At 46.6% G+C, this 21,375-nt stretch overlaps 8 protein-coding genes across 8 annotated transcripts; 6 read left to right on the top strand and 2 right to left on the bottom strand.

Moving 5' to 3' along the window:
- Positions 1-1,005: 1,005 nt before the first annotated feature.
- On the top strand, positions 1,006-2,272 carry F9C07_2103594 (uncharacterized protein; the record flags this gene model as incomplete). Its single annotated transcript, XM_071508957.1, has 5 exons — positions 1,006-1,009; positions 1,159-1,422; positions 1,468-1,826; positions 1,850-1,967; positions 2,190-2,272. 5 exons carry the CDS (start codon positions 1,006-1,008, stop codon positions 2,270-2,272), a joined length of 828 nt encoding a protein of 275 aa, XP_071366984.1.
- Positions 2,273-2,806: 534 nt separating this feature from the next.
- Positions 2,807-3,642, bottom strand: F9C07_1856388 (uncharacterized protein). Its single transcript, XM_071508452.1, has 2 exons — positions 3,525-3,642; positions 2,807-3,402 (listed from the first exon to the last, which is right to left on the bottom strand). Exons 1-2 carry the CDS (start codon positions 3,545-3,547, stop codon positions 3,021-3,023), a joined length of 405 nt encoding a protein of 134 aa, XP_071366985.1. The 5' UTR covers positions 3,548-3,642; the 3' UTR covers positions 2,807-3,020.
- Positions 3,643-7,420: 3,778 nt separating this feature from the next.
- F9C07_2229572 (lysophospholipase A) lies at positions 7,421-8,621 on the top strand (the record flags this gene model as incomplete). Its single annotated transcript, XM_041294660.2, has 4 exons — positions 7,421-7,527; positions 7,594-7,726; positions 7,789-7,928; positions 7,991-8,621. The coding sequence occupies 4 exons, from the start codon at positions 7,421-7,423 to the stop codon at positions 8,619-8,621; spliced, it is 1,011 nt and encodes a 336-aa protein (XP_041150265.2).
- A 399-nt stretch (positions 8,622-9,020) lies between these two features.
- F9C07_2280872 (uncharacterized protein) lies at positions 9,021-9,684 on the bottom strand. The gene is made up of 2 exons (XM_071510468.1): positions 9,234-9,684; positions 9,021-9,180 (listed from the first exon to the last, which is right to left on the bottom strand). The coding sequence occupies exons 1-2, from the start codon at positions 9,512-9,514 to the stop codon at positions 9,162-9,164; spliced, it is 300 nt and encodes a 99-aa protein (XP_071366986.1). The 5' UTR covers positions 9,515-9,684; the 3' UTR covers positions 9,021-9,161.
- Positions 9,685-10,327: 643 nt separating this feature from the next.
- F9C07_2280873 (putative arginase) lies at positions 10,328-11,640 on the top strand. The gene is made up of 2 exons (XM_071510469.1): positions 10,328-10,431; positions 10,528-11,640. The coding sequence occupies exon 2, from the start codon at positions 10,570-10,572 to the stop codon at positions 11,455-11,457; it is 888 nt and encodes a 295-aa protein (XP_071366987.1). The 5' UTR covers positions 10,328-10,431; positions 10,528-10,569; the 3' UTR covers positions 11,458-11,640.
- A 43-nt stretch (positions 11,641-11,683) lies between these two features.
- F9C07_2280874 (heterokaryon incompatibility protein-domain-containing protein) lies at positions 11,684-14,056 on the top strand. The gene has a single exon (XM_041287193.2). It carries the CDS (start codon positions 11,794-11,796, stop codon positions 13,879-13,881), a length of 2,088 nt encoding a protein of 695 aa, XP_041150266.2. The 5' UTR covers positions 11,684-11,793; the 3' UTR covers positions 13,882-14,056.
- A 191-nt stretch (positions 14,057-14,247) lies between these two features.
- On the top strand, positions 14,248-18,849 carry F9C07_5709 (putative DNA polymerase alpha catalytic subunit; the record flags this gene model as incomplete). The annotated part of the gene is made up of 5 exons (XM_041294669.1): positions 14,248-14,628; positions 14,686-16,404; positions 16,456-17,013; positions 17,068-17,808; positions 17,866-18,849. The coding sequence occupies 5 exons, from the start codon at positions 14,248-14,250 to the stop codon at positions 18,847-18,849; spliced, it is 4,383 nt and encodes a 1,460-aa protein (XP_041150267.1).
- A 299-nt stretch (positions 18,850-19,148) lies between these two features.
- F9C07_1856656 (thiamine biosynthesis protein (Thi-4)) lies at positions 19,149-21,357 on the top strand. The gene is made up of 9 exons (XM_041294670.2): positions 19,149-19,308; positions 19,392-19,573; positions 19,630-19,712; positions 19,766-20,310; positions 20,371-20,521; positions 20,580-20,645; positions 20,728-20,836; positions 20,902-21,117; positions 21,186-21,357. Exons 1-9 carry the CDS (start codon positions 19,256-19,258, stop codon positions 21,305-21,307), a joined length of 1,527 nt encoding a protein of 508 aa, XP_041150268.1. The 5' UTR covers positions 19,149-19,255; the 3' UTR covers positions 21,308-21,357.
- The last annotated feature ends 18 nt before the right edge of the window (positions 21,358-21,375 follow it).

The following is a 21,375-nucleotide window of genomic DNA, read 5'->3' on the forward strand; positions in this document are numbered from 1 at the left end:
TCGCGCTTTGTGGTGACGGGTCCGTTGCCAGTACCTCGACCCACTTTTTCACAATGAAATATCAGGCCCCAGAAACTTTTTTTTCAATTAATATTAGGAATTATTTTTTTCTTTTTGGCCCCCTTCCCCTCAGTTGTTCACCTGTATTGTGCTTTTTCGTGACCCGGTTAAGCTTTCCTTGTCTGTGGGAATTCTTTTTTTTTTTTCCTTCTCCCTTCTCCCTCCTCTTTTCTATCTCTCCTGAAGGCGGAACACTCCGCGATAGGGTGGCGAAATTAAATTTTTTTCTTCTTTCCTCTTGGACACACCTCCCCCCCTTTTTTTTTCTTTCTTCGAATCCTTTGTTATGTGTATTTTATTCCCGTTCCCTTGGGAAATCTTCCCCCGCTCTTCTAGCCGTGTGGTGGTGTGAAGGTGTAACAAAGCTTTATATCAGAAGTAGTAAATAACCACTCGATATAGTAAGGGGTGGGATTTTTAGAGCTTGGATAGTCTACCCGCAATTCGGGACGGACGGTGCTTGTCGAGTTTGGTCGTAGGGAGGACCTGGTGAACCTAGCGTATGCGCCCGTGGGTACTAAACCAAGATCGCTGGCCAACGTTCGGGAAGCGTGGGTAGGGGGAGGTATCAAGGCCTTAGTGAACACAAACGAAAGATGGGGCTAGGAATGGCGTGCCTGAGGAACGGCTTGAACGGTCTGGGATTAGGAGGCCGCGATAGCGCCGGACTAGTGTGAAAGAGGGTGTAGCGCAGGTCGGGGGAAACCACCACCTAGCGCGTGCAGGGTCCACGGAGGAAAATCCCAGAAAAAGCTTTAGGGGGGAAAATTAGGAATGGTAATGGCGTGTAGATTAAATCTCGAGTATAATAACCAATAGCGTTCGGGGCAGATTCAAATAGGATACTGACAGGGCGGTTGATGCCGGCGATAGCTCTCTTTACCTGCTGAAGGCACTTCGGTTAGACAAGAGTTGTTGTTGTTATGGAGTGGATGGGGGTAAAGGATGGGTAAGCACAATAAAAATAATAAAAATAAAAAATAAAAAAGACAACAATGACTGGTGGGAAATCAGGAGGTGGAAAGATACTGTAATGTCACTTGCAAGCCTGTCACCACTCTTACTACCTCACCCCCCAGGTTGTGCTACTCTTACCAGTATACTTACAGGCCACTCTGCCCAGAGAAGAGGGGGAACAAAAAACTCCCAACCAAAAGTATGATGGTACATGTGCCAATGAAAACCACAATTGCTGGTGGGGTCGAGTCTTGACCTTCACGATCACTGGTCATCTCTATTTGCCCTGGAAGGTGCATTTCCCAGTGTTCCAAGGTCGCAACATCTCGCCATCTTCTTTTGCATCTGATCTCTTGATCTCTTATTGTCCTTTTTCCTCTTGCCAATGCAATGCTGTAATATATCGTATGTATTGGCTGTGTAACCCGGTAAGCAACTACTGCGGGCTAGTACCTTTCACTGCGCAAGTCAGGAACGCGTCGGTGGAGAACACGAGGGTAACAAGCCCAATCGAGGTCAATGGAGAATTCACACCATCGGACATTAGGTTTCAATTTCCAGCAACACTAAATGAATATGTATTTCACGTCGAGGGAGGTTTATGGTCACAAAAGGCATATGAGGCTTCAATGTTGGGTACATTACAACATCTCTTTCATGAAGGCGACACATGGAGAATTGATAGGTCGACTATGACCTCAGTGTATGCAATGTTGAAGTCAGGTGAGAGGGCGTTGAACGGTAACAGTCATAACTATTACGCCATGCCCGTAACGAGGACGTACTTTTGCAACGTATACAGTATCATGGTACGTAATAATTACCTCCAAAGTATATCTTCTATCTCTTGCCAACAACATCCATTCAAGAGGAATTAAGACAAGAAGAAGAAAGAATCAAAATGGAAGAGAAATGTTCTTTACATGTTAAGTTACAGATATATGAATTGGGTAAGCAGACAGTAGAAATCAAGAAATAGGAAAAAGGAATAAACACAGGAACCGAAACTCAGATTGGATACTTGATATCTATCAACCCTGAGATGTTACAGGATTCCGATAGGTTACCAGCAAAGTAAAGAAACGAGGTCGGGGGTCAATTGCCCTAGCAAGATATCGCGTTTCTCCATTATGCATGAGAAACAGAAGATAGTACTACTCCAACGTTCGTAGGACGTACAACAACAGTAGATGCTACCTTGCCTACTAAAGAACGCATAACGCTGATGATCCGAAGTCACGTTCAACTAGATTAGTTTTCCAGACAAGTCGACTCCCCTATCTTCAGACAACAGCCGGCGCCGAAGAAAACGAAATTCATCAAAAATAAAATAAAAAGGTTTCGGGAAGTTGTCCTCGATAGGGAAGGCATGCGCAAGGTAGGAGAAAATAGGAACGCGAGAAATGCAAGGCTCCAGTCTGGGAAAGGTTCTCCTCTGGGCAAGCCAGACGGATGCAAGTTGATTGGCGTCGTAACTGGGCCGTACCCCGCGCAGGCGGAACCCAGACAACATCCACTGCCGGTGAAGGACAAGAAGTCAAGAGTCTCCTGGTTGTCTCCTGGTTGGTGCCAAAGCTTGATAACTCCTGTCGAAACCAAGGTTGTGATTATCTTGATATTAAATCATCCCTATTCTTGTTATTACTATTATTCGATTTGATTTTATAAAAGGAAAAAGGAAATAGAAAATACAATATGATCATTACTTTCGACGTGATTATTGCTCAATGCGTCCCACGGTAGAGCCATTGTACTTAGCAAATAATTCCAATCATGCGATATGAGCACCACGGTGGGTCCTGGAAGTCAATAGATGTGGTGGATTAATAACTGATATCAATATGGAATACAGGCCAGTACTCCCCTTTGGCATGTCCATAGACTCCATACACGCGCGGGATATCTCAAAATAAAATGGCAAGGCGTTTTTGCAGACGGAGTAGGGTATGCTCTGTTTTCCGAAGCGTTATCGGACATTATAATTTACTACACCTTGGGGCCGGCTAAAGACTGTTGCCCACCAGGAACTCGGTTCTTAATTTTACTATTTTGATCGAATTACAGATTGGAGCTCCTTTGATTCCCCAGATGTACGGGGTAATATTTATTATACTACTACCACCAGTACCATCCAACTGTCCCTCAATAAGCCGCAAGGTGTTTCGGATGCTGGCCGGTAACCATACTCGGAGTAGGTTGATGGACGCCTGTCGATCCGGGTTAAGACACCCCCTTTTTACTCCGTACGCTGGCTTCAATTTAGTCCCAAGGTAGCTAATCCATATCCATCTGCCATGCCTTCGGGAAGCCAATGAACAATGGCATTTCTGATCTTTACTCTGGAGTGGTGGAAAGCAAATCAGTGACAGCTGACAAAGAAAAGCCCTAAGATCACGGAATCAGCAACAGGACATCGGCTATCTGGCGTACCATATAGAATGAGAAAATGGTGTTGGGATAGTCGCGCTTGTAATATACCTGTATTATTTACAACCAGGGTGGCCCACCTTGACAACACAGCAGAGCTCATCCGCCCCTCATAGTATTACCTTTTTTTTTTTCTGTTTTTTCTTTTTTGGCTCTAGCATGGGACATTATATGCACATGAAAGGGGCTAAGTTGCAATTCCGGGTATGATGTAGTATGTACGTTTTTGGTTGATGGCTGACAGTTGCAGTGGATGCCCCTGCCATCGAATTTTCTTATTTACCCTTCTAGACTTTTTAATTGTCCGCAATATGACTACTGTACGGAGTAACTGCACTTGCTGCAATGCTTACGACAGATTGTCAATGCCTTAGGAGCACTATATTAGTACAAGCGATAGGCTATGGTGTTATCGCGTCCGTGTCCAGGCTACTTTGGTGCTTTCCCCACGTGGGCCTAGGGAGCTGTAGGTGGCAGCTGTATTTGGTCTGTAGCGTCTACCTCGCTCTGTGTAGACCAATTTTCAATGTCTAGTATTTTTAATCGGATATACATACTAAATGGCTGCTATAGGGGATTTCTCTAGGTACCATCCACTCTGTACTGCTACTTACTTAGGCAGTCATTCAAAACATGGCATACATTTTTATCACGTAATTGGTTAAGGAGATAAAAGAAAAACTGGATAATACCATGTACTCATTACTCCGTATTTTGCGCTTTTTTTATTATTCATTCAATCTTTTTTTTGCCCCCTTTTCCCGACTGCAACACTCCAAAATCAAATTTAATAATGGGCAGCTGACATTATCCAATAAAGGCGGGGGGTAAACAAAAATTTTATTGGACGACAGAATCAAATGATCCCCATTCTCGCACAGTGTATGAGAAAAGAAAAAATAAAAAAAGGTTGGTCTTCTATCATAGGTTGAATGGAACTGCCGTATATTATGCCTAAGCCGTATATTAACAGCGAAATTGTTCCAACATTTTACCGAGGAATGTGTTTCTGTACGGGGGACCGCGTGCCAGCCATCAGATATTATTTAGGGTACACGGAAAGACCACCAACACCGCTTTTGCGGTTCACACCTCCGACTTTAGTTCTGTGGAGTATATGGTTTAGAATGGGACCATGGTTATGGTTATTATTGTAATTATTTTAAGAAAGGCCGCTTTTGACTCCCGCTCCTAACTCAAAAGTCAAAAATTCGACGATGTATGGGAACCAGTGAGCGTGCCGACAAAATTGATTAAATCTGGGACGAGATTGACAACTAAGTAGGCTACTAAACTGAAGGTAGCATTGTTGGATGTTGTCCACTGGTCCGCGGTAAAAGTACTTGTGTAGGTAGTAGGTACAGAGTACAGAACATCCATACTCCGTACTCTTCTGCCAACTCGCACTGCAGTTGTCCTCGGTAAATGGCTATTACGATGGTTGCACCCAATCGACACCCATCAGTAGCCACAGGAGATAATCGAAATGCGTACATTGCTACAAGAGTCTCAAGTACAGAAGGGACAATAGAAATTAAATAAAATAAAAATAAAAATACAACAATGACATTTAATCCCTCTGAGGTTCAACTCTCTCGGAATCAATTTAGTCAAAGCGGAGTCCTCCGTGTTCCATCCTCTTACCGAGATGGTCACTGGAGATCAAGATTCGTCCATAGGAGTTAGGACATCGCCGAATAATTGGCCCACAAGTGGGATACCGGAAAGTTTGTCTCACCCGTCCAAGTATTGCTCCATAAAACTCTCAAGATAAGCGCGTTGAGAGACCTTTACCTAGAATACTACCAAGTACTGTACCTATGCGTGTAGAAAGCACATCATTGTATCTCATTTCCATCACTAATCATAATATTAATCACGCCTAGGTAGAACAGTCCTGGGTCATATATGGCTCGCAAACGCATATTTAAAAGATGTATGTAATTCTGATATGCTAAGAATTTGTCAGCACTAAAACCCTCAAAAGGAAAATCATTTGGGAGTGCCAGACCTCGAAGGAAAGGACCCGCCAAGAAATATCATGATGGTTAATTCTCGGACCAAGCACCGACGCCCCCACGGAGAACCAAAGAAGATATTAAATGCGGTGGAGCTTTCATGAGACCCGGACCTTGCACTTGACTTGGACAATATCGTCCAATGTTTGCATGAACCGCAGGAACTATACTGCAGAAGCAAATCATCATTTTAGGGCTCACAGCATTCTGGCGTCGACTGTCGCGATGTTACATGTTCCATGCATGTTCTACGGTAGCTCTAAGCGTTAAATCAAGTTTCCTGGACACCTAAGGTGTCTAGGTACGTGAGGCTTCTACCGGCGGTGTTGGTTGGTGTCATTTCTTATTACGTTAGTCTTAAGGGCAGGGCCAATTACCGTCGCCTCGCGATTCTAACCAGCGGAAAACCCGACTTCCGCGCATTGAACTAATTTTACTAAAGTTGGCGACTAACCGAAGGAAGTTAGAGTGAACCGGCCCCCTAACTATTCGGGCCACTGCCAATTGACTTCGGGATAGCACTAGCCATCTTTGGAATGAAACCGTATTCCTAAATCTGCATATGCCTCGGCGCTTGTAACTTGATATTGCGCTACGGTAATTGCGCTACTGTAATTACCGATGACTTACACACATCCATCCAACAATTACCACCCAGTTCAAGACCGGAGATAGACATGCAAAGGCGTTCAGACGATGATAAGAACGATATTAATAGGGGAGTTTCAATTGAAATGTTTTGCCATTGCAGCTATCATTGGCTACTCCCTCCCTCACGTCATGCTACTAGTGTTTTGATATCCCATAATTCCGAAAAGAATCATCTAACGTGCATGAATCTATCTGTCGTTATACCATAGTTCAATGTAAACACAACAGCTTGATTGACCCACCAAGTAGCACCAACGGCCTGTCTCGTTCCGCCGACAGCTTACGGCCGCGAGAGAGATACGCTTTGCGACTAACCCATCCAGTCAGGATTGACCTTCCTGAGTGGGTAAGGAACAGATATCGCGCCATAATCATGATCATGGATGGACATGTATGAGACTGACTCAGGTAAAGACATGAGGGTTTTTCACGGTCGGATGAGAAGAGGCCGCGATATGGGGAAGGTCCCAATGATTCACATCGAGTCGGCAAATGGCTCCTGCCAAATCCAGAATAACTTCCTGACGGACCTCATATCAATTGTTTCTTGACCCCTTTTCCGGTGTCCTTCTCCGATGTTTACCTTTTTACTCGGAGCACGTCGCGCGGAAGCGCGATATCTTCTTCTCCACAAAAACAACCGCTACGAAAGCATATTGATGATCTCGGCTACACTACGGAGTTCAGTAAACTACTCCGTACAGTCCATCCACTACGTCCTAACCCCCCACAGTTGAGCCTCCAATCCCCAGAAGGCTGATCAGAGCTCTTTTGCTCTATCGCTAAGAGATCGGCAAGTGCTCTTGGTCCTTTATACGGAATTGTGGATGGCATTATACGGAACCGCGGGTGGCTGTTCCGAAGCGTCGTGGAGCTTTAGCTCGATCGTTTGGCTAATCCTCGGAAAAAGTAGCGTCGTGCACACTCCATCCATTCTTTACCCCTAAGATCCGATAGAATGGGCAACTCGTACCTCGAACAACTGTTCGGCTCAATTGATCCGTGATCGATCACCAAGTAACATTTCCAGCTTCCTGGATATGCTGCAAGGGATCAGTTGGATCGTACGTCTGTTGATCAAAAAACTTTTTAGAGACGGAAAAATTACTTCCGTCAGACGCGAAATCGTGCTGGAATTCTCCGGTATACAAGTATATGCGGAGAAATATATATAAACGAATACGGCTTCAAGAGCCTGCGGCAATGTCCATGAAACCAATATGGTTTAATTCTCGATGCATTTATAAACCGAATAACGCTTATTCTGTCATTCTTTGCACCAACATCATTAGAAGCAGCGTCCCATAATGCGCTTCACATCACATCTCCTGCTTACCACCGGTGCTTCCTTATCCGTAGCCCTTCCTTCGGGATTACCATCGCAAGGATTTGACTGGGATTCTATTCAGTACTTGTCCGTGCTTTGAGCCTGTCCTGTGCACTTGAAAGGAAGGCTTCCAACTGACTACCAGGCTCCCAGGCTTGCCTTCGGGGACTCGTATACATACATCCAGGGAACAGCAGGGCATCAGAACTATAGTTTCATCGGGGATCAACTGAATCTCGAATACGATGCTCAAACTCTGCTAACTAACAAGATTGTGCAAAATCAGGTTCGCAAACAGTATTCCTTGCTCATCCAATTCCACTGAATACTGATACCCATCACTGGCAGACCGCAACTGCAGAAGGTGGCCCGAATTGGGTTGAGTACCTAACAGGATGTGGCTTAGAAGAAGGGTTAACTTCTCCGTTAAGCTGTACAAGACAGCTGTGGGATTTTGCTTTCGCGGGGGCAGATATTTCCGTGGAACAGTACGCGAATGTTTGCTATTGCTTCCATTGTTCTCAACACGGCTAACATTCCACGCTGCTAGCACCCCTCTGCACCATAACTTCACCGTCTCACTTGTCAACCAGGTCGCGCAATACAGAGCATACGGCCACCCTGTTCTCAAAGACATAGTGGAGCCTTCAAGGGCGCTGGTTGCCATTTGGATCGGCATCAACGATATCAATGACAGCGCCAAATACGCCGTCCATTTTCCTACGTTCTACAATGAGCTTATGGATATTCTTTTTGCCTCTGTCCGAGTCCTTCATTCGTTAGGATATCGCTCGTACCTGTTTATGAACCTTCCACCATTAGACCGAACACCAAGCAACCAGAAGACGACCAGTCCAAGTCCCAATGCGACCCAGGTTGCGTGGTTTAACAAAGCACTAGCACAACATGCGGGAAGCTTCGACAAACAGTACCCTGATACCAACGTGCTACTTTTCGACGCCAATTCGGTCCTAAACGATATGATGGACCAGCCAGCGCGGCATGGAATTACGAACACGACTAGCTTCTGCCCTGGCTACGATCAACCAGATATAGAATGGAACTATCGAGCTTATGGCTGCCCAATGCCCCTGGACACATATTTTTGGTTTAACTCTGGGCACTTGACTAGCCATGTGCACAAGTTACTCGCCAAAGCTCTGGAAAGCACCTTGAAATAAAGGAAATGAAAAGGACGAGATGAGGTTGAGATAGGGGTAAGATAGAAACCTAGTGAAGCCATGGAGAAGATGGTTGGGGAAGAGGAGAGGGGTAAAGGAAAGGTAAGACAAAGAGAGTCTATATGTATCCTGACGACGAATATGTGACTTTACGAAGGAAAATTAGCAAATGGACACATTAAGAGAGCTCATTATACAGTAACATTCAAAGTTGATATAACATAGACAGTCCTTGACACTGCTGTTGAATAAGAAAACGCCTTCTTTGCCTGAAATTTAGGCATTGCTTTTAGCCAGGCTACCCTTCTATAGCGGTCATTAGCTTATATATCCCCGCGTTTAACGCTTCGTTTTGTCTTGGCTGTGACCGGTATCTCTAGGATGTTGACAGAACAGAGCTTACCAGTGAAGAGGGTCATAGTGTAGTTTTCGAAGTTCAACAAAAGGGACATATCGTATTGCCTCTGGTAGCTCAGGTTCCTCCTGTCCATACCAGTAGGCAACCAAATGCCGGTCGCCTGTTGGCGAAGAATCAACATTTCAGCCGTAACCATGGATGCTGTGAAAAAAACTTAGTTCTGGTGTATTCTGACGTTGCGGCAAAAGACTTACGACTCAATGCTTCGTAGCTTTTCTTTCACTGTGTTTTCTATTGCCAGGTTGAAAATATCCTGGGCAAGCTCATCACTGACATGGCGGTCTTCAAATGCTTGGGGTACAAAGCACCGGATTGTGACTATGATTTTGATATATCCTCTTTCATCTCGCGATCCTGCTGATAATCTAAGTAAGGCATTGAGGTGTTCATCGCTTATATGAATGTTGGAGAGGAGTCTGTTTTGCCATGCCTCCTCTTCAGATGAGGGCTTTGAGCATGAGTCCAGTGAAGGCATTTTTCGCTGACAGATATATTATTCAAACTATATATTGGATATTGGGCTTGAAAGTTGGGATAAGCTCCCCTGATTTATAGTCTGTGATTTAAGAGAATACCGACTGCCAGATGTTGGCCTAAGTCGATTAGACAAGTATAGCGCGATTCTAGTCAAAGATATTTGTTGATGCATTGAGCATGAGATGAAAGAACTTTGTCTCTTTTGTGGCACCTCTCCTACAGCCACGTAGCTATGTTAGTTGATATATATAAAAGAGATGCTTACACAGAGACTCGTCTTTGTATAAAGCTTGTGTACGAAGCCCTAGTTGCTTTTTCCACGTTGGGTGTTTTCTTTATAAAATGAACCGCTTTCATCACCATCTCTTCCATGTCTTTCAGTCTAAGACTCTTCCCTTTCAAATAAGCAAAAACCACCCATGAATCTAGATTCAATTAACTGGGTCTTCTGAGGCATCTTCATACGTTTTCAAACGGGTCTCTCTGAGCGTCGAATGCACAGTACCGGTTACATATATATTTGAGTAAATATGGCTTCCAAGAGAACCTGACGAGTACATGCCGGCTATTTGGTGGATTTTTGAATTATCCCAGTGGATCCAGTACATATCTGAAAACATCTCTCTCTCTCCCTTTTTTTTTTTTTTTTTTCTAGATATACAGCTCCGGTCTTGGTTGTCTCTAGGGATTTGTATGCTCTGGAGTGTCTTGGGGAAATAAGCTTGGAGAAATGCCTTTGGGGAAAATTTCTCCACCACACCTTAGTCTTCCCCAACGCACAATCACTCCATTTCTGGTTTTCTCAGTCAAGTATTCAAATAGGGTTTCTTTTCTTTTAGTGTACAGTAGTACCCGGTGAATTAAGATAAGGAAGGAATAATCATAACTCCTGTTACTGATACACATAGAGTTGGGGTAAGCTTAAGAATCCCCCTGGAGAACATCAACGTCATTGGAGACGTCGGACACAAGTATAAAACCATAAAACCACAGATCTGACCATCACTAAAGAGTAACCAAACCAACAAACCACACCCCAAGAGAAAAAGAAAAATGCCAACCAACACCATAACCCTAATCATCTCACCTTACCACGTCGGCCTGCGGGATCACCGCGTAGGCAACGGCCCCCACCGCATCCAATCCCAGGGCTTAATCCCCACCCTCAAACAACAGGGCCTCCAAATTCGCATCCACGAAATCCCCAGCGTGGACAACTTCGAAGGCGAGATCGGCCGAAGCTTCGAGATCCTCCGCCGGATTTCAGTCGCTGTCACAGAAGCCGTGGACAACAACACCTTCCCGTTAATTCTGGCGGGAAATTGCATGTCCAGCGCGGCGGTGGCTTGCGGCCTGAAGATCCACGATCTATCGTTTATTTACTTCGATGCTCATGATGACCTGGACTCACCGGATGTCAATGAAAATGGGTACTTTGATGCCATGGGTTTGTCCATGCTACGGGGTGAATCGTGGAAGACGTTAATGGGGACCGTGCCGAATTATAAGCCGTTTAGTTACGAGGACCGGTTTCTTTACTGTGGGTTGCGGGATCAGTCTGATGTGCAGCGGCAGAGGGTTATTGAGGCCGGGATGAAGGCTGTTTGGGGGGAGACGGCGAGGAAGGTTGATTTTGTGGGTGAGTTGAGGACGCAGATGGAGGAGAGGTCGTATGGGTCTGCTCTTGTGCATCTGGATCTGGATGTCTTGGATGAGTCTTATGGGAAGGTTAATGATTATCCGTCGCCGGGAGGTTTGACGGAGGAGGATTTGGTGGCTTGTATGGATCTGGTGCCGAGGCTGTCTGAGCCTAGGTCTTTGACGGTGTGTTCGTTTGATCCGGATGTTGGGGATGGGGATACGATTGCTAGGATTGGGATTCGGGCGATCAGAGCTTTCGTGGGGGCTTTGTTAGAGACGGGGGTTCTGATTAGGGGTTGAGATGGAGTATGTGTCTAGAATGATTTGAAGTGCCTTTGTCAACGTTCGATAGAGGAGATATGTTTAACTCTTTGGCATCATTAAGTTCGATGCCAGCCAGATAGAAGATAAAACTAACTACCGATTAAATAGATATTGCCGGGTCGTGAGCTACGGTTCGTATACTTGGTTTATAGAATGATATAAAATAGTATACTAAAATAAGTATATTGATTTTCTATTGGTCGTCAAAGACAGCCTTCTTTCTACATGTCTTGCCAAGGGCGGGGTTTTCTAAGCGACGGTAGAATGAGCTTGATTAACTAAATTTATCATTCATCTTACCTTAAAAGAAGGATGTCTTCCTCGTCAGCTTCAGAGTGTCCGCTCTCTCCACTTCGAGAGAATAGAAACTACGGTGGGCTTTACTACCGTCCTATATCGGCCTTTGTTGAGAATGCGTCGATATGTGCCGATTGCAGTATACTGTTACAGGCCGTAGAAGTGATTAAACCAGGCTGGGTGAGAGAAAACTACAAGCATGGATTAGTGAATGTGGAGCGAGAAGGAGCAGACGACGACTTCGATCTGGTCGTGCCTACGATGACTCTGGGTATTCGGCCACCGAAGGAACTGAGGGATCCCTTCTCCAGAGAATTGCAGCATAGTTTCTCCTTCCATCTTCTACGACTGTCGACTAGCCCTGTCTACAGATCCTTTGATTTTCGTGCCGTGCGCTTTGTGGGGCAAGCACTTTCTCAGTCTCTGGAGGTTAGCAAAGACTCAGGCTCCTCGGCTGCTTTTAATCGCGCCAGACAATGGCTCTCACATTGCGTGCAGCATGATCAAGCTTGCCAGCCCCCGGACACAGAATTTATGCCTCGGCGCCTGGTGAACGTAGGCTCGTGGGATGGATCCCGGGAACCTTTCTTGTTTGAGCCCACGACACCGGTAATTTATGCCTGTCTCAGCTACTGCTGGGGAATCGATATCGATCGGGTAATGAAAACGACAACCGATAACATTCATTCCCACTATCAGAGACTCGAGCTAGCACAATTGCCGGCGGCCATCCAAGATGCCATCGCCGTTTGTCGTGCTCTCAAGATCCCCAACCTCTGGGTTGACTCCCTGTGTATCATTCAGGATGATAAGGTTGCCTGGTTGCACGATGCGTCGACCATGCATGACGTGTACCACAATTCCCATCTAACAATTGCGGTCATGGAGCCAAATTCGTGTAAATTGAGGTTCCTAGGGAAACAGCAGTTCGGCGACCATAGCTGGCAGAGATTATTTTGCCCTACCCTACCAGATTTGCCAGAAGATACATCTACAGAGCTGTTGATGCGACCGGGTAAATTCAAGCCCCGATCCGATACTGAGCGATCCTCCCTGGATAAGCGAGGCTGGTGTCTGCAAGAATCACTTTTGCCCAACCGTCGGCTCTGTTACGACGGCAAGGAAATGATCTGGGAATGTCTATGTCGCCAGGTCTGCGAGTGTGGACATGTGGTCGAGCCACAGATTCCACGTAATACCAGTAAAGATTATGGCAAGCTTGGAACGACACTCAAAACCCACCTCCCAGAGGCAGAGCCTCCATTCGATAGAATGAACGGATTCCGCTTCAGGCATTGCTCGCCGTCCATGATGCCATATTTCGGATGGAGGGACCTTGCAACCGACTATTCCCATCGCTCGCTCAGCAAAAGATATGACGCGCTGCGGGCCATTTCGGCATTGGCCAAAATGGTTCAAAAACGGCTACCCGAGAAAGACGGATTGTCTGACGAGTATGTGGCTGGGTTATGGAAGGGCGAGCTCCATTTCGATTTGTCATGGGAAGTCAAGCCAGTCGATGCCCATGACGTGCCTCCATCTACTGGCCTTGAAGACGATAACGAGACCAGTTATCGTATCCCAAGCTGGTCATGGGCCTCTGTGGGGAAACCAATTACCTACTCTTTTACTGACGCTTTTCGAATCTGGAAATATGAGCCCGAAGTCATCGATAGATGTCAGATAAAGGTGATTGATTGCAAAAGAGAGGTGCCAGAAGATCCGACCAGTGCTGTTATCGGGGGTTCCCTTGTTCTACAGGGTGCTTTTGCCCCCGTAAAGCTTGTGAATGAGAACGAGAGAAAAGTTGCATATGTACAGTCTCCAGGCGCGCAGACCTTACCGATCTCTCTAGACTCGCCGGCCCTGGTCGCCAATGGAGACGATCAATATTACTGCTTCAAATTGTTCACACTTGTGGGTTATAATTACGATCAATTTGCGATGGGCCCAGAGACAAGATTTCTTGTTCTGAAGAGATCCACATATAAGGAGGGTGCTTTTGAAAGGATCGGCACTGGTGTTTGGGATGATAACTTTGGGGGGAAGAGGCCGTGTCCTTTGTTTGTAGATGTCGAACCTGTTGCAGTTGAGATGGTATAGTTGTATCATGAAACAGATAGTCTTCTTGAAATTTGGTGATTTGAGGCAGATCAGAATATAAAAGAGCGTATAGGATCAGACATATCTACATCAATCAATACTGTTATAGTGTAGTCCCTGAGCTCGCGGAGGTAAAGCAGATGGAACTAACCACTAACGGTAATGGAAAAACCACTTAACGGCGATTGGGCGGTGAGCGCGTACATCTCGCGTTCCGCTCACGCGTTGTCTCCGCGACGCCCGCCTTTGAACCACTAGACCCTTTCTCTAATTCACACCGCGGTATCCTCTGCGGAAATCAATTGAATCCACGAGAAAAAGGTGTTTAATGGACGCCAATTCTTAGGGATCTTCTATTGTGGCGCCATGGCATCTGCCCGAGCAAAGTTGGCGGAGTTGCGTGCTCTGCGCGCTTCAGGAAAGAAACGTATATCGACGTATGAAGTTGAAGAACAGGACGATATCTACGAGGAGGTCGACGACGAAGGCTACAAGAAGATTATCCGCAACCGGCTTGACGAGGACGATTTCGTTGTGGACGATAATGGCGAAGGATATGCCGACGACGGTCGAGAGGACTGGACGGTAGACTACCATGACAGCGAGAGCGACGACGGCGATTTACCTGCCAATGGCAAGGCTGCTAAAAGGAAACGTGAGGAAGATAAGCAGAGAAAGGAGAAAATCAATAATGGCATATCCAAGTATTTCAACAAGGGGAGCGGCGCATCTGCCCCGAAGCCGAAAGTGAGTGCGACACCGCAATATTCTGAAGTTTATATCATGTCTAATATGTTCGCTTAGCCGGTCGCTACTGCCGAAGATGAAGCATTCATGGCTGATCTCCTTGGTGAAGTTGATACCAACGTTGTCTCGAATCATGTCCCAACACAAAATGTGATCAAGTCTGAAACTCGACGCAAAGTTCGGGTCCTTTCCCCTCCTTTGTCCCATAGACCACGTCCGCAGAAGAAACAGACGAAAGATGAGAACAGCGACCCGATGTCGCCGATTGGCCAGAAGCCGGACCTGGACCTTGATAACGATGACGGGCCTCTCCCGGTGGCAGACGATGACGACGTTCCCATGAGCGACCCCATGCCGTCATCTCCCGTCAGCAAGGCCGTTGAAAGGAAAACGGCTATTACTGTAAAAACGGAGGACCCCGACGAAGAAGACAATGATTTGATGGAAATCGCAGAGGTCACCGGGCAACACGAGGCTAAGACGACAAGCGTCAACATGGCCGGAAGTCGGCCACCACCCAAGATCAAAAAAGAGGCCTATACCACCCCTGCGAACTCTTCTCCAGTGAAAGCGATGCCAGATGTTGCAAATGCTTCGTGGAATGATGTGAGGAACAAGCTGAATGTCCTCAGTAGCCCAGCATCGGAAACGCGGACGTTCGGAAAACTACGTGCGCAAGATGTTGTGGAGGATGATGGAAGCCTGCGTATGTTTTGGATAGACTTTACCGAAGTCAATGGCAGCCTCTGCTTATTCGGAAAGGTTAGAAATAAGCAGACTGGAAACTACGCGAGCGCATTCGTCAAGGTCGACAATATCCTACGAAAACTCTATTTCCTTCCACGAGAGTATAGACATAAGCATGGCCGGGACACGGACGAAGAAGTGGATATGGAAGACGTCTATAACGAAGTTGATGGTATGATGTCGAGACTCAAGGTTGGGATGCACAAGATCAAGCCATGCACAAGAAAGTATGCTTTTGAGATGCCCGGCGTTCCCAAGGAGACCGAATACTTGAAGTTGCTATACCCGTATGATAAGCCCGCTCTGCCCATGGAGACCAAGGGAGAGACCTTCTCTCATGTCTTCGGTACCAACACCTCCTTGTTCGAGCAGTTCGTTCTTTGGAAGAACATCATGGGACCCTGTTGGCTCAGGTTTGAAGGAGCAGACTTTTCTGCTGTTAACAACGCCTCATGGTGCAAGTTCGAATGCCAAGTCTCGAAACCAGCGCTTATTTCTCCAGTTCCAGACTCTGAGAACTTAGAGGCACCTCCTCTCACTTTGATGAGTCTTGCCTTCAGGACGCAATTGAACGTGAAAGAAAATAAACAAGAGATATTAATCGCAAGCGCCCGAGTGTACGAAAATGTTTCTCTTACGGACACAACACCCCCAGAGAAGCTTCCTTGCAAGACTTTCACGGTGATGCGACCTGTGGGTTCATCATACCCCATGCATTTCGAAGCTGAAACCAAGAGGCAACGAGGCACGTATATCTTGGAGAGGAGCGAGCAATTCTTACTCAGTAAATTCTTGGCATTGTTTGAGAAAATGGATCCTGATGTTCTGATGGGACATCAGCTTCAAGAGGTTGACCTTAGCATCCTGCTCAACCGATTGAAGGAAAAAAAGACTCCTGGGTGGCATCGATTGGGCCGGCTGAAGCGTGGAGATTGGCCCAAAAATTTTAACAGGGGCGGAGGTTTCTTCGCCGAGAGACATCTCATTGCGGGAAGATTGATGTGTGATGTGGCCAACGACATGGGCAAGGTGAGTTCCTCAACATTTGGGTAGTATTGTGCTTGTACTGACAAGAAACAGTCCCTCATGATGAAATGCCAATCGTGGAGTCTGACAGAGATGTGCAATCTTTATCTTGGACCAGGTAATGTACGGCAGGAACTGGATGGCGAAGCAGCATTGAAAACTTGGGCTACCACCAAAGATGGCCTAATGAACTTCGTGAACCATTGCGACACTGATACCTATTTTGTTGCCGCATTGGTGCTGCGACTTCAAATGCTGCCTCTGACTAAAGTGCTTACCAATATTGCTGGTAATTCTTGGGCACGTACCCTTAGTGGTACACGAGCCGAGCGTAACGAGTACATTCTACTCCATGAGTTCCACCGGAATAAGTATATCTGTCCTGATAAGTACTCTGCCAAGCTACAGAAAGCAGAAGTAAAACTACAGGATGGCGATGACGATGACGCCACGGACAAGAAAAAGAAAGACAAGTACAAAGGTGGTCTCGTTTTCGAACCTGAGAAAGGCCTCTACGATCGGTTCGTTCTTGTGATGGACTTTAACAGTTTGTACCCGAGTATCATCCAAGAATACAACATCTGCTTCACAACAGTGGAGCGGACTGCAACCGTAAGGGTCTTTGCTGAAAAGTCTTGTGGTAGTATATGCTGACATGATCTATAGGCTGAAAACGAGAATGAAGAGAAAGTACCAGAAGTTCCTACCTCGGATCAAGAACAGGGAATCCTCCCACGGCTTATTGCTACACTTGTCGGCCGTCGACGAGAGGTGAAAAAGTTAATGAAAGACAAACGCGCAACACCTGAACAGCTTGCACTGTGGGATACGAAACAATTGGCCTTCAAGCTGACTGCTAACTCTATGTATGGATGTTTGGGTTACACTCAGAGTCGCTTCTATGCTCGTCCCCTGGCCATGCTTACCACGTTCAAAGGTCGTGAGATTTTAAGAAGCACAAAGGAACTGGCAGAATCGAAGCAGTTGAGGGTCATTTACGGTGATACCGACTCCGTCATGATCAACACCAATATGGATACGCTAAGCGACGCGCTGAAGGTCGGAGAGGAATTCAAGAAATCTGTGAATGAAAGATACCGGCTTTTAGAAATCGATATTGACAATATCTTCCGTCGGCTGCTATTGCATGCCAAAAAGAAATACGCCGCTATAAACATGACGGAGATGGATGGCAAATATGTGGACAAGTTGGAAGTCAAGGGTTTGGACATGAAGAGGCGTGAATACTGCGCCCTGTCAAAGGAGGTGTCTCAGAGGCTCTTGAATGAGGTTCTCTCCGGCGAAGACCAAGAGATCGTCCTCAATCGGGTCCATGACTATCTACGTGACTTGGCCGGGAAGATGCGAGAATTCGCCGTTCCCGTCCAGAAATATGTCATTTACACTGTACGTCATGTCCCTGTATGTTGAAGTGAATGAATGAGGCGCTAATACTCCCTGCAGAAACTCTCTAAACGACCGGAAGAATATCCTAACAAGGAGACGATGCCGCCTGTTCAGGTTGCCCTCCGGGAGCTTGCCCGCGGCAAGTCAGTCCGGCCAAACGATGTTATCTCGTACATTGTGACAAGTGGTGATTCTGAAACATCCTCCCTTGCGCCAGCAAAGCGCTCGTACACACTTCAGGATGTGATGAAACCCGATTCAGGGCTCAACCCTGATATTGAATTCTACCTCTTGAAGCAGATTTTCCCTCCTATTGAGCGTCTGTGTGCTCCAATTCCCGGAACTGATGCGGTTCGACTGGCCGAGTGCCTGGGTCTGGACGTCCGCAAGTATCAAATCAATACTTCTAGCGGTGGAAACCAGCAGAACACGGACATCTTCCCGCTGGAGTCACAAATTCCGGATTCTGTTCGCTTTGAAACTGCCGCAAGACTAACGCTGACATGTCGGTCCTGTAAAGAGAAATCAGTTTTCGAAGGGCTTGCAGCATCATCCCACATGTGCAACGCCAATGGCCTTTTCTGTCCGAATACTGCTTGCCAAAAACAGTTTACTGTTTTGACAATCATCGCACAGCTGGAAAGCCAAATCCGGGCCCAAACTTCCAAGTACTACGAGGGCTGGCTTGTCTGTGATGACTCCGCGTGCGGTAACCGAACGCGGCAGATGAGTGTTTACGGGCATAGATGCCTGGGTCCCCGGGGCCACGCTGAAGGCTGTCTTGGTCGGATGTCCTACGAATACTCAGAGAAGCAACTTTACAACCAGTTGCTGTACTTTGCTGGACTCTGGGATGTGGACAAGGCGCGGGTCGCCGCAGAGAAGGAAGCCAGTGGGGAGAAGAAAGACAGTGTCGTTGCTCTTGCTTCGTTTAACCGCGCACGGTTTGAGACGGTTAAAGGCGTGGTGGACGCGTATCTAAAGAAGTGCGGGCGGCAATGGGTTGAAATGGACAGTCTGTTCCGGTTCATGCTACCGTAGACTTCACGCAAGGGATATTAATCGACTGGCATCTGTATATAGTCTGCATGTTTTGGATGGTTCGGGTCTGTTGTTTCTATCACTGCGGATAGCGCAATTGGTTTTATGTTTGGGATGATGGGATGAGGGTTATAAACATCAATGATAAGTTCTGAAATGTCTGCCATTTTCACATGAATGTATAGGCACATAGTTTAATTCCAATATGAAAAGTACGTATCTTGAAGTCTCGCTCTATCTTATCGTAATTTGGGATAAATGATATCAAATGCCCCACACCCCGCCAAATAACTTCTTTGCCGCACTTCCGCCGGCTGTTGAACCAATTACTAAGACATATCACCTCTGTCCATCTCCATCGGTGGATGTTTTGTGATCTCACTGGGTAATCTTCGAATCCGCCGTCATGTCGGTGAAACGAGTTCTGGTTATCGCAGGTTCTGACAGCTCAGGTGGCGCGTATGTTTAACTCATTCCCGTCTCATGCACTGGAGCGATTGATTTTCACTCCGTGAGGCGCAGCCAGACTAATGCATACTCAGTGGCCTGGAGGCGGACCAGCGCGTTTTAGCTGCGCATGGATGTTATGCTCTAACTGCGACCACTGGACTGACAGCCCAGAACACTCTGGGTGTACAGGATATCTTCGTTGTCCCGGCTGAGTTTGTTAAGAAACAAATCAATGCCGGTCTTGAAGATATCGGAGCGGATGCCGTGAAGCTTGGTAAACACTGTCTTATTCTTTTCTCTCGTTGTAGGTTCTAGCCTGACAAATTTAAGGGATGCTTTCGTCCGCAGAGACAATTGATATTATCGCCGAAACGCTGGTGACCCACCAAGTTCCGTCGGTGGTGTTGGATCCGGTAGCCCTTACTCAACTTGCCTGAAATACACTTAGCATCTAACATTACCGCAGGTGATGGTCTCGACTAGTGGCTCTAAACTACTACCTGAAGCGGCTGTAGAAAAATTGCGGACGAAGCTTCTGCCATTGACAACCGTTCTCACCCCCAATATCCCCGAAGCGAAGCTGCTACTGAAAGACGCCGGTCTAGATGTACCGGAGCCAGAGGGTCTCCCGGACGTTCTTCAGTTAGTCAAGCAAGTCAAAGCCCTAGGCCCCAAAGCTGTTCTTCTTAAAGGCGGGCATTTACCTCTCACCAAGGATCACAAAACGGCGCGGAACCAGGACGAGGCTACCACAGTTATAGACGTGCTTTACGATGGACAAGATATCACACTTTTCGAGACAGACTTCTTATTATCTAGGAACACCCACGGCACCGGATGTTCTCTTGCGTCTTCGATCGCAGCCAATATTGCCTTAGGCAAAGATTTGAAGCGAGCAGTGCATAGTGCTGTTCGGTTCGTCGAGGCGGGAATTAAGACCAGCTTTGATATTGGAAAGGGAAGTGGTCCAATCAACCATTTCCACTCGGTGTATACACTACCTTTTGCGCCGTACGTTGCTATCTTATTTCCGGGAGCATGAGAAGTGAGGGTGCTAATGGACACACAAAGTGGTCGTTTCTTAGAATATGCCCTGGACCGCCCTGATATTCGCCCGGTATGGCAGAAGTTTACCGAACATGAATTTGTTTTGGGCATGGGCAGTGGCACACTTCCCGTGGAGAAATTCAAGGAGTACCTAGTGCAGGATTACCTCTACCTGGTGGACCAATGCACCCTTCATTTGTCCAATGGACTTTGTCTAACAATGTGATATTCAGGTCCAATTCGCTCGAAGCAATGCGCTCGCAGCCTACAAGGCTAAGAATATGGAATCCATTGCTGCAGTAAGTGAACCGATTACTGTGACTTCTCCTGTACAAGGCATTCAGCCGTTCGTAAGGGTTGACTTGGCTTGAACCACCATAGTCGGCGCAGATCGTCCTACACATCCAGCGCGAAACAGCGTTGCACTTAGATTATTGTACCTCCTTCGGACTATCAAAAGAAGAGATGGAAATGACTCCCGAAACTATCGGTACGTTCACAAATTCATGCCATTACCTGTGTGAGGTTGCTAACAAGTTGCCGTTGGGATGACAGCTTGTACTGCATACAGTAGATACATCCTCGATGTTGGTCAATCTGAGGATTGGCTCGCATTGCAAATGGCTCTTGCGCCTTGTTTAATTGGTTACGGAGCCATTGCCCAGAGACTGTACACGGACAAGGACACTCTTCGGCAGGGCAACCGTTACTGGAAGTGGATAGAAAACTACGTTGCGGAAGACTACTCGGAGGCAGTTCGACTGGGATCTGGTAAGTGGCCCTCATAGCACTGAAAGCACCATTCTCATCGTGACCATGAATTGCTGACTTTGCCGTAGAACTTCTTGAGAGACACATGCGCGAGATTTCTCCGAGCCGAATGGAAGAGCTGATTCAGATCTTTATTCGGGCAACGGAGTTAGAGATCAGATTCTGGGACATGGGGTTGGGAGCTCGATAGAAGAAGAAAAAGGTAGAAGAATCCATGATGTATAGTTAACGGAGCAGGGTAGACCGATAATACCCATT

The sequence above is a fragment of the Aspergillus flavus genome, chromosome 7 (assembly GCF_009017415.1).
Source record: "Aspergillus flavus chromosome 7, complete sequence".
In the NCBI taxonomy this organism is placed as follows: domain Eukaryota; kingdom Fungi; phylum Ascomycota; class Eurotiomycetes; order Eurotiales; family Aspergillaceae; genus Aspergillus; species Aspergillus flavus.

Excerpts from the sequence above, each read along its gene's own strand:
- F9C07_1856388 (XM_071508452.1), bottom strand. The coding sequence starts at position 3,547 with ATGAGCTCTGCTGTGTTGTCAAG. Across the intron at positions 3,403-3,524 it reads AGCTCTGCTGTGTTGTCAAG|GGCTTTTCTTTGTCAGCTGT; the intron begins GTGGGCCACCCT and ends CCGTGATCTTAG.
- F9C07_2280872 (XM_071510468.1), bottom strand. The coding sequence starts at position 9,514 with ATGCCTTCACTGGACTCATGCTCAAAGCCCTCATCTGAAGAGGAGGCA.
- F9C07_2280873 (XM_071510469.1), top strand. The coding sequence starts at position 10,570 with ATGCCAACCAACACCATAACCCTAATCATCTCACCTTACCACGTCGGC.
- F9C07_2280874 (XM_041287193.2), top strand. The coding sequence starts at position 11,794 with ATGTCTTCCTCGTCAGCTTCAGAGTGTCCGCTCTCTCCACTTCGAGAG.
- F9C07_1856656 (XM_041294670.2), top strand. The coding sequence starts at position 19,256 with ATGTCGGTGAAACGAGTTCTGGTTATCGCAGGTTCTGACAGCTCAGGT. Across the intron at positions 19,309-19,391 it reads TCTGACAGCTCAGGTGGCGC|TGGCCTGGAGGCGGACCAGC; the intron begins GTATGTTTAACT and ends ATGCATACTCAG. Across the intron at positions 20,646-20,727 it reads ATATGGAATCCATTGCTGCA|TCGGCGCAGATCGTCCTACA; the intron begins GTAAGTGAACCG and ends GAACCACCATAG.